Genomic DNA, 17,574 nt, shown 5'->3' on the forward strand with positions numbered 1-17,574 from the left:
AGTAAAGTGTGAAACGTAATGTATATGATTAAATATGTTTTTTTGGCTTAATTAAAAATAAATATTATACTTTAAAAAATAAATACAAAATGGAACAATAAAGAGAGTGAAACCTTACTTTTATATATATGATTTTAAATAATTTTCCACCAATAAGCCTTATAAAATTTGTTGTATGATATATGATTAAGTCCTTTCATTTTCTTTGCCATTTGATTATAACTTATAGTGTAATTAAAATTTGTATTGAATGATTGTCATAAACATTATTATTATTTAAAAAAATAAAATAAAAGCCTTAAATATTTTTCCACCAATAAGGAGAGAGTGAAACCTTACTTTTATATATATGATTTCATAATTAACTTTATTAATTTAATATTAATATTTATTTTTTTTGGTAGGATCCATATGTAATACCCATGGATCTTGGATCTTTTAATTGGATGATCCAAATGTACTTTAATAAAGACCAAATTACTCTTATTGATTTCTAAATTCTTTTTCTAATATTAATAATTAAAGGGCAATTATGGAATTGGAATCATAAATTTTTAATGTTCTAATTTGTACTTCTCTTTTAATTATATAATAACTAGGTTCGGACCCGCGCTACAGCGCGGTGGAAAATTACCGGGCTTTTAGTCATTTGTACGTTGTGGGATAATTTATTTATGTTTATTTTACTTTATTTTGATTATTAATTAAATTCTATCATTTTAGATTGTATTTTTTTGTGTTGGTTTCGAATATGTTCAAAATTATTTAAATTGTATGATTTTAGTTGGATTGTTAATTTTAGAACAATATGTGACATATATACATGTATAAATATTATACTATGAATCATTTTTAAAATTTAGGGATTAACCCGCGGTACACCGCATAATCATAAATACATGATTTTAACTTGGACCTTTCTTGCAGTTTTGTAAAGTTGCAAATCTCTAGAATAAACAAATAAAGAGCCAATGATTTCTTATTTCTTATCGTGTTAAAATGTAAAATCTGTGTTTATGTTACAATTTTCTGGTAGCAGAAACTTATTTATATAGATAATATTTTCTTAGAGTTAGGTTAGTGTTGAAGAAAATATTAGCTTTATAATCAAGCCAGAAATTCGAAACTATTGCCAAATAAATATATTAAAGATGGTTGAAAATAAATTATCCCGTAATTGGTGTGAAAATCATAGTTAATATAGGAGAAAACTATACATCTATATATTAATATAAGATATTTAAGGAAGATTTTGTTTTAAAATATTATGGATAATTTGATAATTATTTTATATTTCTGATTTTTAGGTTAATTTGTTAAACCAATATACAAAATCATACATTAATGTATTTTTCCTTAAACAAATTAAGATTAATGTACTTTCCAAAACCAATATTGATGGATTAATTTGGTAGATTTCGAAATAATATATATGGAAACTGGTATTTAATATCTTTAAATTTTTAGTAAGATCCAATTGAAAAATTTCGGGTTAATTTTTTTAAAAAACCCGACCCAAGAAGCTTTTGTACTTCTCTTTTACTATAGTAGGGATAATAAAGATAGATTGTTTTTTGAACTGGTTGAATTGTGTTTATATAGATATTAAATGATGTTTATATAGAAATAAGCAAAAATTAAATGATTTGTTAATCTGTGTGCTTTTGATATTAAAAAACATCTATTATCGAACAAAAGGGAGTAGTTCGAGCTAACAAGAACAATAAATATAAGAGCAAAGATTGTCGATGCTCTTCCCAAAAAATACCTATTTAGTTTTTTTTGCTATACCAAAATAATAAATTTAGGATCATGAAGGTTCAGTATATAATATATATAATGGCAGTATTTATGTAACTGTATGCTATGGATTTTTAAAATTCTAGTCCAATGTTTGTCATATTATTTTGAAATCAGTTATCAGTTATCAGTTATATATGGTTTGAGTTGGAATGATAGTTAATACATAGGATCTGAATCACTTCTTATTATTTTTTGTTCTGCAACTGATTTCTCAAATACAAATCGAAGTATACTTATTTTTATACGTATGAAAGACAAATCATAATTTAATAATACGTTTTGATAAATAAAAGAAGATAAATTAAAATAGTTCTTTTTTTTTGGGTGTGTGTGTAGGAGATTTTTTAATATAGTATTGGTTATTACAAGACTAAAAAAAGTTTATTAAAGAGTATCGTCGGCGTCGTCGGCTGTATAGTAAAGTTTAATTTTGGGACTGGAGGTTGTATTTCGATGACTATTCCATCCAATAAAATAAAGACAACATGTATCTTGAATAATATATAAAATGATTAAAAGTGATGAGTGTTTGTTTTAGTTGCCCTTGCAATTGATCTCGAAGTCTCTAATCTTCATTATCCTTTAATTTGCATTGGAAATTGATGTCATTGTATCCCTTTGTACCTTTTTTGTGCAAAGTTACATTACTACATTGGAGATTTAGATCTTAAAGAAACGATGTAAGTTTGAATTATGTATAATTTAACGTATATTATATTTTGTAATGCGGTGTATCGTCATGACCACCGTACACAAGATGGACCACTCAATACAATGCATGATGTTCTCATTTTAGGATATGATGGACTTTATACCGAAATAGCAGATTTGATATATTGTCGAAAATGGGGAGATAACAAATATATTTATATATACTTCTCGACCGTTTTTAAACAATATTTTTCTTAGATCACTGCAGTTTTTTGTCCTAACAACCAAAAATTTTCAAGATATCCGGGATGAAAAGATCAAACATGATTCTCGTTTTTTTTTAATCTTAGGTTTTCCCTTAAACAAAAAAAAAGATCTTCATTTTCCTTTTTACCAAAAATATTCTTTATTGGTTGATAATAATTAATCTACCCATAGCTTCTATTTCTTGGTTTGATTTGATATTAGCTATAAATTTAAGGGAACCGTGATTAGTTGATATGATTCATACATACATATATATATACATACATACATATATATATATATATATATATATATGTAAATAAGTCAGAATCTCTTCTTAACTGAATATTACTCCAAAGCCTCATTTGTTACAAAATTTATACACAAACAGTTAATAACCACCACGTTTACCTTATATTATATGAGGTACTCGGTCTCTAGGGATGTTTAGTTGTACAACTCAGTAGTAAAATGAGCTGGTGTTTTCATGTTTGGTGATACATGATTAAGCAAAGCTTGTTTGCAAGGTGGAGTCAAGTGGCTTAATCGACCGAGAACACGATTGGTTTGATGAGAAAATATGCGGATAGCTAAGGTATTTTTGGTCAAAGCAAGCGCTAAGATTTGAAGGGATATCAACGGGCATTTTTTTGGGCCACTTTGTTGAGATAAAAAGTGGCAAAAATGAAATATGAAAACCATAATATAAGCTCGAACCCATAATATATAGAATGAAACATTAATACTAAAAACCATTAGGTTAGGAGATTTTTAGGAAATTGAGGGTCATAAGCTTGAGCTTCATCGGTATGGCTCTACTTGTGATTAAGTACATTTGTATGGATATTGTTTCACTGCATAGTTGGATTAAGTTATATAGCTAATTTGGTTGTAATGTAGAAATTTTGGTAAAAAAGTGAATCGATGCAGGCTATTTCGTCAAAAGTTATGGAATTTGATAAAATCGTTTTCTATATACCATATACGACGATTAGAGATCCGGATTGTAACAACCCATCCCGGTGGGAACCCCTACCACATGGCACACCCCGCCATATGGCAGCTACAAGCGCTGCAGCGCATCGACCCTAACCTCTCTCCTGTGGGTCCCCAAACTGCGCAGCCCACTTGCTCGCAGCCTCCTGGCCCACTAGGTAGGTTATTGGTGCGCCTGGCGTTCCTCGAACCCAGGTCCTCACCCTTTAACAACCTTCCCACCGTGGAAGTTGTTACCAACTGACCTGCAGATCAATTGGTAACAACTTGTCAAGTGGGAAGGTTGTTAAAGGGTGAGGACCTGGGTTCGAGGAACGCCAGGCGCACCAATAACCTACCTGGTGGGCCAGGGGACTGCGAGCAAGTGGGCTGCGCAGTCTGGGCCCATAGGAGAGAGGTTAGGGTCGATGCGCTGCAGCGCTGTAAGGATGCCATGTGGCAGGGTGTGCCACACGGCGGAGTGTTCCCACAGGACGGGTTGTTACACGGATATATATTATAATTCGTAAAGTTTATATCAGAATTTGTAACCAAATAGATATAGGTAGGTACTTTGTTTTTGTGTTACTTTAAAGCTCTCACTGAGATTATAAGTAAGTTACTTATAATTGTGAATTAAGTCAAAGATAATGATGATACTAGCTGATTCTTGAATTTAAGGTCGTGGTCGAATAGAAAGTCACTTTCTTGTAAATGTTGTAATCATCCATTAAATCAATACTTGTAAGAAAAAACAATACTTAACTTATCCACGAGAAGTTTACAAAAAAAAAAAAAAAAAAAAAAAAAAAAAAAACTTATCCACGAGAAGATAAGATTCACATTCTTTGACAAAAACCAAAGAAAAGGACAAAAAGGTAATTTCACAAATTTGTGATAGAAACAGTCCTGTCTCCGTCTCCGGCTCCGGCGACGATGATATGGTTGTTCTTCGCCGTGTTGACCGCTTTATCAACGGTTTCCTCCGCCGTAACACAGTCTCATCTCCTCCGTGTATCTCCGGTCAATTCTCTCTGCGCTGATCTCATTCGTCCCGCTAATTACTCCTGTACCGAACACACTGTACTGTAATCTCTGACTCTCATCTTCTATCTTAGAACCGAGATTTCATCGAATCAGTAGCAAAAAAAAGTGAACTTTTGATTTGGGTTTTATAGATTGAAACAAAGGATGGTTACAAATTAGCTCTTCAACGTGTGGCTTCTTCTCATGGTCCAAAACTTCAAATTGGTCCACCTGTTCTGCTTCAGCATGGACTCTTTATGGTAAATCTTGTTTAAAGGCTTTAGCTTTATAGCATCTCTTTGCTTGGGAAAGTTTAGTTGAAATTTGCTAAAAATTGTATCTTTTTTTGTGGGTTTTGTTGTGATTAGGCTGGAGATGTGTGGTTCTTGAATTCACCAAAAGAGTCACTTGGTTTCATTCTTGCTGATCATGGGTTTGATGTATGGGTTGGAAATGTTCGTGGTACACGTTATAGTTATGGACATGTAACTTTGTCTGAAACTGATAAGGTATGTATGTAAAAGCTTCTCTTTTCTTTGTTCCTCTTTATGTATGAGATTTACCTGAAAATGTTCATTTTAGTTTTGGTACAACACAACGACATATGTATATTTCGCTGCTTTCACTTCTATGATGTAGAGGAATGGTTTAAGTATATGGCCTTGTTAGAAAGAGTAATGCATTGTTCGGTTGTTACTCGTTGAAGTAAAGACTTCTCTCTGAGTTGTGAACGTATTGTTGTATCTTACCTTTGTATGTATGAGCCTCACCTGAAAATGTCCAAATTATTTTTGGTACAAGATCACATAAAATTGCTCCTGTACTTTCACTTCTTAGATTTATAAGAATAGTTTACGAATATGGCCATTGTTCGTGTCTCGTGAGGCTAACTAGTGATTCCGTATGCCTAGTTTTTAGTTATAAAAGTGATTAATGCTGGCAAGAATAGGAGATGTCGATAATATAGCTGACATTATAATGTGAAGAAAGGAGGATAAGAAAGTATTGCTTTTATATGCAGGAATTTTGGGACTGGAGTTGGCAAGATTTGGCCATGTATGACTTAGCAGAAATGATTCAGTATCTATATTCAGTTTCAAACTCCAAAGTCTTCCTTGTTGGACATTCTCAGGTCATTATTATAATGAAATTATATAAGGGTGCTTTTTTGTTGGTTTTTAGTAAGCTAACTTTGTTTAATTGTTCGACAGGGGACTATCATGTCCTTTGCTGCTCTTACTCAGCCACATGTTGCGGATATGGTTGAAGCAGCTGCGTTGCTTTGTCCAATATCATACTTGGATCATGTCACAGCCCCACTTGTTGAAAGGATGGTTTTTATGCATCTCGATCAGGTATTCTTGGCTCTCAAATGTCATTAAAGCGATTTCAGAGAATCAAGTTTAACATTTTTTTCTACTCTTTACAGATGGTAGTTGCTCTTGGGCTGCATCAATTAAACTTTAGAAGGTTGTGACTTTTGTCTCATGTAGTTTTTGTGTGTGTCTTTATAGTGCAATGTTTCCTTACTAACCATCTTGTTCTGTGTTTTCAGTGCTACGTTAGTTAAACTTGTTGACTCGTTATGCGAAGGGCATATGGATTGCACTGATTTCCTCACATCTATAACAGGTTTTTCTCTCTTTCTCTAATCTCCCTGTACATCGTTTCAATAAACGATGCAATTTGCATGCAACATTGTGATATAGTGGAATGTAGTTGAAACGAAGGATTTAGGATTATGTAATGCCAGTTCTTACCCTTTCCACCCAAACCCCATTAGCTCTGTACGTTAGTTATTAGATGACAATAAGGCTTAGTAAGGATTGTGTCTTGTGTATTTTCTTGATTTATGGAATCAAAAATTCTCAAGCTTTAAGAACTTACTATTCTAGTTTAAGAGACCAGTGAGCAGAACCAGACAGTACCCGAGACGAGCATGTCTCCAAAGCTTTGTTTTGGCTATAATTAGCTTCCATGCCCTGTGATACTTTCTTTGTATGACTTTGCACCTTTTTAATCTTTCTTTTGAACTAATATCAACGAATGGCAGGGACGAATTGTTGTTTCAATGCCTCGAAGATAGAATACTATCTAGATTATGAGCCTCACCCATCATCTGTCAAGAATATTCGACATCTTTTCCAAAGTAAGATCTCATAGCTTATTGTGTGTTACACGGCCTAGCTTACATTCTCACATTCTCTTTTGATTCAATTATAATACCTTCAATCTTTATAATCATTACTCCAGTGATTCGGAAGGGGACTTTTGCTCAATACGACTACGGGTATTTCAAAAACCTACGGGTTTATGGGATGTCGAAACCTCCAGAATTCAAACTCAGCCTCATCCCGGCATCATTACCAATGTGGATGGGGTATGGTGGAACTGATGGTTTAGCAGACGTAAAAGATGTGGAACATACTCTCGCAGAACTACCTACCAGTCCAGAGTTGCTATATCTTGAGAATTATGGTCACATTGACTTTGTGCTTAGCGCAAGTGCCAAAGAAGATGTCTATAAGCACATGATTCAATTTTTCAGGGCAAGGAGAAAGTTCAGTAGTTGGTAAAATTCTCAATAGTCACTATACTGCTCTCCTTTGCACATACTTATTTTTCCACAAATATAATGTACACACACATCTGATTGTAAATATTTCCTCAAATGTACTATATATTCTGTTAAACTTAAGGATCTGCGTCTGCGCTCTGCGGGATGGATATTGTTCGTTGGATGCAAAATCAATTGCAATTACAAACTTGTGTTGAAATTTTAGATGCAAAAAGAATGAGGATTTTAGCACAAGTTTGTCACCTTACAGAGATGATCATGAGATCAGATATTTGACTGGCCTTTCCTTAAAGCACAACTTTCCAGTATCCACAAGAGATCATCAGCTTGTACGTAAGACTCGATGAAGTTAACAGTCGATCTCAAAATGTAACATATAAACTACGGCGAAATGGGAAAAGAATGAATATAAAGGGACAAAAGGAAGATGCCAGAAAACACTACATTGAACAGAGAGCACTTGCTAAAAATGGTCGCGTTAAGAAAATGTTACTGGTTCTATTTAAGTAGCCTGAAGTTGTACCAGAAACTGAGCATTACGATGATCTGTTACGGGTAAAAAAAAAGAAAAATCATACTCTCTCAATCTTCTTGTTCCTTACTTGAATGATGTATGTGCAGTGCAAAAGCCCTTGGGATTCCACTGATGTGGCTGTGTTTTTTTTATAACCTTTGGCTGAAGTACATGTTCATGAAGTATCTTGACGGGTTAAATCCGCTTAAGATCACTGCAAAATGGAGAACAAACTTGAGATGATGTTTACGCTTTTTTTTAGGAAGAGGAATCTATGAAACCAATAGATCTTATTGAACTTACAAATAGGGGACAGGACAATCACGACTCCAATTGGGTAGAGGAAGAATGTTGTTCGCTCCAAAAATGGAAGTACTGTATAAATTCACAACAAACAATGCTGTTATCTCAAAATTTTACAGCAGAGTTATTGTGAAAGAAGGAGAAGGGAATTTATGAGACTTACCGTCATATCCTAGGAAGTTAAGATAATGGTAGTACGAAGCCCCGACCATGAAAAGCAGATTTGATAGCAGTAAAGGGATGAATCCGTGCGTTATCAGGATTGGTGATAAGAAATAATGTATGACTACCACACAAGAAGATAGTGTAAGTCATAAATCTCTTTTGCAGAGATCCAAGTTTGAGAATTGAGTAATATATTTGAAGATGGAATTACCGTAGAGCAGCACAAACATTGGAAAGAACGAGTTGCAGTGAACATCAAATGTATACAGCCTATAGAGATATGCATAGAAGGCAATTCATGAACATACTCGCACAAATAGAGATTATAAAAAGGAGAGACTATGATTTGAATACTGAACTATGAACATGATTTTTTCTGTTTTCGAGGTTCTAACTCATCTTAGAGAAAAAGAAATCAATCAAAAAGAGAAGCTGAAAAGACAAGATTAATTCTAATAGCTTACCATTCAACGCGTTGTTCCACCACATGACTGTTTGGAGCCTCTTCGCGAAGGTAAGAGTTTGTCAAAAACCTGGAAATCAATATCTTAAGTCAGAAACAGTGTATATATGATGTAAGAAACCACTCAAGCTCGGTAAAAATAACAAGGAATAGAATTGGATTCAGGTCTGTGCAAGAGTGATTTTCACAAAACTGGTAACGTTCATAAGAGGGACTTCAGTACATAAGAGTGTTTTTCTTGCATGATTTAACGAGCAAAACAAGGATAATAAGTTCAGATAAGCAACACACAGTAGTATAGGGAGTAACAGTGTCTATAGCAAGAATGAAGATAGCACACATATAGAGCAAGCGTACAATTAAGCCGTAAGAGTATACGCCACCAAATGTCTGTCTATGCAATGATAGAAACAACTTACCAACAACATGTAGCTATAATTGCTCCGGTGATTAAGAAATGGGAGAGCAAAACTGAAACGACTACGACGACAGCATGAGAGCTACTATGGTCATACCTGAAGTATAAACATCAGATTTAAATCAACAGAAATCAGAATGATATCGTATTCTAAGGCAATAGTTACTTTCATAGTCTAAAAATTTACATAATACAAAATACTTACGTGGCACAATAGGCTACAGTTGCAACAGCAAGAAGCAGGATACAGATCACAATAAACGCAGGGTCATCACGTGCCCATTGGTTTTTTGTTTCTGAGAAGAACAGGAAAAAAGAAAACAAATGCACTTAAGTTCTCAGGCCATACAAAACCTAAGCTTATCTTTAACAGGGACTAACATTAAATTATGAGTAAAGACGAAGACATAACGCCAAAAGCTGGACAACTTGAAAAAATCATAAGGGGATGCTTCTCTAGGCATTCATTGTAAAGTGGATGGCTCAAAGTACTTTCATAAACAGAAAGCTAAATCATATACAAGCATGAACAAAAGCTGTTTGCAGTATCATATTTGCTAACAAAAGTTGAGCTTACGTTTGTGATACTTAGTGTGTTGATAGCTGATGCCGCAGCGCCCATATGCAAACATACAAAAAGTACAAGAATAAGAACTAAGAATTAACTGACCACATAGTAACTTAACTAAAAATATTCCAACTGAATTAGACTACCCTATTGATCTTTTCAAAAGAACATATAACTATATAAGCCTTACACAAAATTTAAAATTCTCTTCAATTTCTTATTGCAAAAGGTGAAGTGAAACCATCTCAAACTCTATTCACCTAGAACCTTAAACGATAATTCAATCCTAAATCAGCTCTCTAGTAAACCCTGGGTGTCTTTTACATTCTGAGTTTACCCTTATCACCCTCTCATACTGAACAACTTTATGGTTATTGTTACCATCTACTAGTTTATGTATAGAAAAGGAACCTTTCAAAGACTTACACAACTTTCGGAGATGTACAAAGGTTAAGCATTTGCCAGAAAGTATATTCAACATCCATTTGCTGCCACTGCAATGAACCAAAAAAAAGACTGAATCACAAAACGATAAAAAAAAGCTTCATGGCCATGAATATGCATCATAGTGTATACAATTCGACTAATTCTAATTGCATCATTGCTTACAAATTCCCAAAGCTACATGACCACTACCTCAACATCAGCATCATAAATTCATAAAATTCAAAATTGTTACCCAAAACCCAATCCTGAAAATATCTTGTTTTAACTTTCAGATCATCACATTCCAACAAGTGATCACCACTTCATCAGAAATCTGCTAAAGCTAAGTAACACTACGAAGCCAAATATATCAAATCGATTCAGCTAAATCCGAGGCTTTCCTCATCCTCTACCCGTAATTCGATCTAAGAAAATGACGAATCTATGCAAAAAAAAATCGACCTAAATCTAAGATCAAAGCCATGAGAAAGCTTTCGAGATGTGATGAGAAAAGAGAACCTTGACGATACGACGAAAGTACTGAAGGAACATTGGATTAGCTCGGGATGAAGAAGATGAAGAACGAGATCTGGAAGTAGTGGGCAACATCTTCTCCTCCCTTGTTCCTGATCCAGATTTTGATTCTTCTTCTTCTTCTTCAGATCGTTTTGATTCGAAGAGATCTCTCTCTCTCTCGCTCTCTCAGGCTCTATGTGTTTTTCAATTTGGTTTAATTTCGGGTTTAGGGATTGCTCGCTTATACCGCAATCGCACTAAAACGCTTTTTTTTTTTTTCTGGAGTTGCGGTCTGTGTTTTTGCCTTTGGTACAAATTACACAAAACTGTTCATAAAAGGTTTAATTTTAACCGAACTGAACTAAAAAGTTTTGGTAACCAAAGTAAAAATTAACCGTTACATAAAAGGTTTGATTTAGTTTTGGTTTTGTACGATTTTGTATTGGTTTTGAGAAGTATCGATCGATATCAAGGATGGGTGTTGATCGGCACCATCAATTTTACCGGTTTGGGCAGTTTGACTTAATTGCTGGTTTAATTGATTGGTTATTGAGGGAAAACCTTAAGCACTAATTAAAACTCGTGTAGCATCATTTTCTCTTCACCTTTGGTTTTTGTCGCTTCTCAAAAGTTAAGAAAAAGAGAGATCTTGTGTGTGATCTTAAGGTGCTAAGGAGAGTTTCTGGAGGGTTTCCTGAAGGTTTATGTAGCTGTTCTTGGGTGTTCAAAAAAGGAATTTGCTAAGTTCGTAGCTGTGATGTGAAGAGAGGTTGTTGGAGTGCATCTTATATGTTTTCATCCATTCATTCAATCCACATCGAGGTGAGTGTATGACCAAGGTTGATCTGGCATATAAGACCTTCTCATGTGTATTTGATTGATTTGATTGAATGGAATTATTGCGTTTTGGCTTGTTATTGTGTTGTGGATGTTATTTTGTGTCTGTTGGTGGTTTAGGGTTCGAGTTTGGAGTCTGGAGGTGGTTGAATCGATCTCTGAAGCGAGGAGATGCAATTTCAGGGTTACTGCATAGCCAGTGTCAATCAACACTAGGAGGATCGACACTCGGTCGACACTATTGATCATCGTCGAGGTGACACCAGTAGTGGGTGTCGATCGACACCAATTTCGGGACAGTTTTTTTGGACAACAATTTTAGGACAACGAGTTGTTCATGTCTTTTTATGCCTCGTTTGTTTTGTCTGATTGATCTTATGCATGTTTGTTGGTCTATTATGCATTTGTGTATAACCCAGTACATGGGAGCTACTTCACTGAGTATTTGTGATAATACTCACGTATTGTGTTTGTGGCGAGGTAAAGAGAAAGTGTGATCGTAGAAGCAAGGCGAGGAAGATGCGATGATCTAGAGTTGATGTTTGGTGTTTACGTTTTGTTATTCATTTCTAGAACCATGAAATTAGAAGCATGTTAGGCGATTTATATGGAAACTTATCTTTCATAGTAACTTTCACAATAAATAAGCTATTTTTATGGTAATTTTTTCATATTAGTGCTCCTAACTAATGTGCAGGATTTTAAACTATATAATTAAATTTAGGGAGAATTTCAAAAACAACACTTTTTCAATACCACTTTTTAAACATACCCCTTTTAAATTTTATCAAAAAGTCACTATAAAATTTAAAATTTATCAAAAAAGTATGTGTACGCTTATATATATAGACAAAAATTATCTTTATATGTGTGTAAATTTATATATATATATATATATATATATGTTTCATAAATACCGTATAAATAACTTTTAAAAACCTTTTAAAAATCATTTAAAAACCTTATAAAAACTTTGTAAACCTTTTAAAAATCTTATAAAAAATTTATAAATGCCGTTTTGAACCTTTTAAAGCCTTATAAATATTTGGATTTAGTCTCGCAACAGTAATTATGATCTTGATGTACCTTATCAACCATATAAAAGTTTATAATTTTTCATATTTGAAAAGAGGTATTTTTGAAAATGGATAGAAAGTGGTATTTTTAAAAAGGGGTACACCAACTTTATTTTTTCAGTTTTTACATTTCAATAGTCATTAACTTGTATTAGTTTTTATTAAACTTGCAGAAATGCTATGGCTTGAAAATCAATCTAACATTGATTTGGTAAAGTATATGTACTCAGATTTAGATATTCTATATATGAATTAAAAACATGTGAAAATTATATATATTTTTTAATCGGATACCAATACATTCGATTATATAATTTCATATTAGACATGTACTAATTACAATAAAAAATTAGCACAACGACATTTATGATCAACACAATGGCCAAAATCATATCTTAGACTAAAACAATAAAGACAGCAGTGTGCCACTCGAACACACAACCTAGGATCCTCAAACGTTACAGATTGCGGAGGGCCTAGTCTACTAGGTTGAAAACCTATATACAATATCAACAATAATTAATACCCATTAAACAAAGAGTAAAATCGTAATAATGATAATTACAAAATGAATGTATGAATAACAATAAACAACTACCTGGAGTTCCATCATTTGTAGCAAGACAATGAACAAAAGATATGATGAGGAGGATAGTGAAACAAAATGCCACTGTTTTCATAATGATAACTATTATGTTACTGATAATTCTCTCAACTTTTTTTTAATAAGTTGATCTTCACCTAGACTGATTATATAATACAAGAACACAAAATATGTATCTTTCGTTTTTTTTCCTGGTCAAATTTGCAAAACAATATAATCTTTTAATTATGGTTGTAAATATTACTTGGCTAGTATAGAGATTCAAAATGTAAATATTACTTAACCAGTATAGGTTCAAAAAGTAATACTTGACCAATATAGATTCTCTAAATAGTATTGCTTGACCAATATATATTACCTTTTATTAATTAAGTCTTTTAGCTAAACTAATATTCAGCATATGAAAAAAAATTTCGGATGGTTGTAAATATTCAAGATTGGTATTAATTAATATTTCTTGGCTTCACAATTAAAAAAAATATAATTTCGAGAGTTATCTCTTGTTTTATTGGAGCAAAGTTTAGCTTAAATTTTACAATAGGCTAGAATTCACGTATTCAATATCTATCACCTTACCTGGCCTGACTGCCAAAATTTTTGTAGAACCTACCTCTTCTCCTGGCCAGTTGGCCTAACAATCTTCATTTGAGATTGTATATTTTTAGTCAATTGGATAAGAAACATGTAAGAGATTTAGACTCACATATAGGTACAAATTTTTAATTGTAGATATATTTGGTTTGGTATAATATTGTAAATATAATGTTTTCTTTAATCAAGTTTGTGTTTGAAATAATAATCGCCTCACCATAAATTTTGGATCGATATGATAGCGAACATGTATCGATTGTGAACCGGATTAGTGATAAGTTAGATTTCTATTAAACTCATGAAGTAGCAAACGAGATAAAAAAAACCTAAAAATATTAAAACTTTTCAAATTGGATGACCTAAGTATGATTCTAGGGGATTTTAGTTTGTGTGGTCTTTTCTTGGGCTGTTGCAGACGCAATGAGAGTTTTTCCAGGTTGTTATTGTTATTCAAGTCATCTTTTTAAGGTGAGTGTGTGACCATGAGCTTATCTAAACGATTGGGATTGAGTGACTTTCTTGTAATGATTTGTAGGTGAATTGGAAGTGTCATTAAATGTTTGGCTTGTTGGTTGCTTTTTTATGTTATATATGTGGTTGTTATCTCATTGATTGTGTGTATAGCTCGTAAATGGGAAGATCACCTCACTAAGTATTTTTAGAAATACTTATGCATCTCTTTTTTGTGATGCAGGTAAAAGCAAAGTGTGACCGTGGAATCAAGGCGAAGAGAGAAGAATGATCTAGGGGCTCGCTGATTGTGTTATGCTTTTTGTTGTGACTGTTGTTCAGATGGTTAGTTCTGAAATTTAGAAGCATGATAGGATGCTAATGCTAGTTCTGGATGGTTGATTGACAATTGATATTGGTTATCGGATTGGTTTTTTTATTTGTTCTTCCGCAGCTTTTTGTTGGTTTAGTTTGATTGTCTTGGTTTAATCTAGTTTAATTGGTTTAAATTGATTTAATTTGGTTTAGTTGGTTTGGGTTGGTAAATCTAGTTTAGTTTTTGCTAAAAAAAATGGGTTGGGTCTTTTCAATTCGGTATAAGAGCCTTAGCGGTTTTGGGGCTGAATTAAATGGGTAGTTGTGGTTTGGTGTGTGAAGTTCATTGTTTGGAGACTTGATGTTTGAAATATTGTATGTTTGGTTGATTGTGAATGGTTCATCAATTATGTGGACATGGATTCCTAGATCATTCTTTCAAGCCTTCAGAGAGATATCATATTAAGTTATATTTGTTGTGCTTTGGTTTGCCTGATGTTATTAGCCTCTTTGTGTTAGTTTAGATGGATAGAGTTGATGGTGGTTGAGGTAGGGGTCGTGGTCCTGGTCGTGTACGTTATCGCGGTAGGGGTGGGGTAGTACCACAACTAATGTTTTTAGCGGACTACAAGCGCATCAGGAGGGGCCGCGGGCTAAGGCTAGAATGAGTGCCGTGTGGTCACGTTTGGCCGGAGGCGATGCTGGTTTAGCTGGGAATCCGGTTGGGGGTGTTCCAGCAGGTGGAGCCCAGGGTCGAGATAATTGTCTCGTGGTTTTGCTAACACAGTTGTTAAAACAGTTATGGGTGTGGTGTTGTGCATGCTCCAGTGACACCACCAAGGCTTGCGGGTGTGCAGTTGAGGGTTGCAACAGTGCAGCCACTTGGTGTTAGGGATATGCAACCAAATGTTGCGAGTTTGCAGCATAAGGCAAGTGCGGTGGTTGAGTAGTCGACTACATGAGGATGTTGGACAAACTTTAGAGGCTTGGTATGAGTGTGTTTCTCCGGGGTATCGATCCCTCTATAGCTGACAAGTGGAGTTTGAATCTGGAAGTCCTCATTTTTTCTTTGAGATGTCCATAGGCGTACCCGAGTGGATCTGGAGATTCACTATCTAGCTAGAGAGGCTCATTGAAGTAGGAGAGTCGCTGTTAAGAGAGAGCAGAGCCAGATGGTGTATGGGAACTTCTTGGGAGATTTTAATGCCATGTATTTCCTAAAAGAGGTAGTATATCGTATGGAGTCGTAGTTTTTGGCGTTGGCTCAGAGTGACGGGTCGGTGCAGGATTTTGATTCTGAGTTGAGCAAGCTCCTAGTGTACTCAAGTCAGACGAGTGATGCAGAGCTGATTTAGGTGCGTCGCTTCCCGAAGGGTCTGCAGTCAGACTTGAGAGTGTGATTCAAGGTAAGGACCTATGCCACATGGGTGGAGTTTGTTGAGACTCCGAGGAAGGATGGTAAGCATGCGTCATAGCATAAGAAAATTGGGAGAGCACTTCCAGAGGGAGCCATAGTGGTCATGGATACTACGGGTGTGAGACCATGCTTTGCGGAGATGCTTAAATGAATTGATTTGGTCACCTATGTCATAAAAAGTGCACTTATCTTTTCGGTTAAGGGCTTTGAAAAAACCCAACAATTAAGCGTGCTTATGCTGGAGTAGTCAAAGGATGGGTGACATTCTAGAAATAAATTGTCCGAACTATGTGAGTGAGGCCAAAACATAGGGAAAGATCATGTGGCGATTTGTAGGATCAGTAAAGAAGTCTTTAAGCCTCACGTACTTAGCAAACTGACCGTCCGATATTGATGGTCTCATGCACCTACTGAGCGGACCCTAGGCCCATTAAGAGGGTGGCCCCATGGGGTCCACTGGACAAAGTTGACGGTCGAGGAGTTACAACGGGTGTGGTAGCATGGATCATAGTTTTGCGAGTTTTCCCTAGAGTAGTGGGGACAATTGTTGGAGTTTCTTAGTTTGTGAGCTTGTGTATGGACCGAGGTCGTTGGAGTTATTTTATCTCACGTTCTGTTTGAACTTGGAGCGTCTCATAGCTTTGTGACACTAGAGTGTATTTGAAGAGTGTTGAGGTTTATTTGTGGACCGTGTTGGAAAACTTGGGGGAGTAGAATCAGTATGCTAAGCTGAGCAAGTATAGTTTCTGGCAGCGGGACGTTTTTTTCTAGGTCACATTATCTTTGCAAAGAGGGTTTCTATGGATCCAAAGAAGATTAAGGCCATCAAAAAGTGGCTGAGGCCGACCAATGCTATTGAGATCCATAGTTTTCTCGGGTTAAAGGGTTATTACCGAAAGTTTGTTAAGGATTTTGCGAGTATGGCTCGGGCGATAACTAAGATGCGTCAAAAGTGGGTCTCTGGTATGTGTTGATGCAGCAGGGTAAGGTGATTGCCTATGCTTCAAGGCAGTTGGGGAAGCATGAGGGCTAAAAGACTGATACAGCTGCAGTGTTAGCCAAGAAATGCGTGCAAGATAGTGAGACTTCATATAGTACCCGCCAGTATTGTGTTAGCCAGGATTCCAAGTTCACTTTTGCGTTCTTAAGAGCTTTAAAAAGGATATGTGTACAAATGTGCATTTGTGCACGGATTACCATCCTCAGACAAACGGACAGTATGAGCGGATTATCCAGACACTCTAGGTTCTGTTGAGGATGTGTGTGTATTGGAGTGGTCACTATGTGGATCACTTGAGCTTGATGGAGTTTGCTTACACAACAGTTACCATGCGAGTGTTTTGATGACTCCTTATGAGGCGTTGTATGCGAGACCATGTCCTACACCGTTATGCTAGACTGAAGTGGGTGCAGAGGAGCATATATGGTGCAAATTTTGTTCAGGAGTCCTCGGAGAACATTAGGTTCTGAAGCTAAACATGAAGGAGGCTCAAGATCGATAAAAGTGTTATGCTGATATTAGGCATACGGAGTTGGATTTTGAGATAGGAGATAGGTTATATTTCAAGATAGTGATGTTTTGTGGTTCTAACATGTGTCTTACTAAGACAAAGCTTAGTCTGATGTATATAG

General features: G+C 35.1%; 2 protein-coding genes across 2 annotated transcripts; one reads left to right on the forward strand and one right to left on the reverse strand.

Annotated features, from left to right (window-relative positions):
• The first annotated feature begins 4,486 nt into the window (after positions 1-4,486).
• Positions 4,487-7,836, forward strand: LOC17892282 (triacylglycerol lipase 1). Its single transcript, XM_006296651.2, has 9 exons — positions 4,487-4,758; positions 4,854-4,961; positions 5,070-5,210; positions 5,723-5,833; positions 5,913-6,056; positions 6,131-6,171; positions 6,257-6,333; positions 6,755-6,850; positions 6,955-7,836. Exons 1-9 carry the CDS (start codon positions 4,612-4,614, stop codon positions 7,275-7,277), a joined length of 1,188 nt encoding a protein of 395 aa, XP_006296713.1. The 5' UTR covers positions 4,487-4,611; the 3' UTR covers positions 7,278-7,836.
• On the reverse strand, positions 7,706-10,857 carry LOC17892403 (protein unc-50 homolog). Its single transcript, XM_006296555.2, has 10 exons — positions 10,656-10,857; positions 10,137-10,204; positions 9,720-9,745; positions 9,348-9,438; positions 9,144-9,239; positions 8,726-8,794; positions 8,473-8,531; positions 8,260-8,382; positions 8,097-8,168; positions 7,706-8,007 (listed from the first exon to the last, which is right to left on the reverse strand). The coding sequence occupies exons 1-10, from the start codon at positions 10,743-10,745 to the stop codon at positions 7,943-7,945; spliced, it is 759 nt and encodes a 252-aa protein (XP_006296617.2). The 5' UTR covers positions 10,746-10,857; the 3' UTR covers positions 7,706-7,942.
• Positions 10,858-17,574: the final 6,717 nt, after the last annotated feature.

This window comes from Capsella rubella, unplaced genomic scaffold, assembly GCF_000375325.1.
Source record: "Capsella rubella cultivar Monte Gargano unplaced genomic scaffold, Caprub1_0 scaffold_3, whole genome shotgun sequence".
In the NCBI taxonomy this organism is placed as follows: Eukaryota; Viridiplantae; Streptophyta; class Magnoliopsida; order Brassicales; family Brassicaceae; genus Capsella; species Capsella rubella.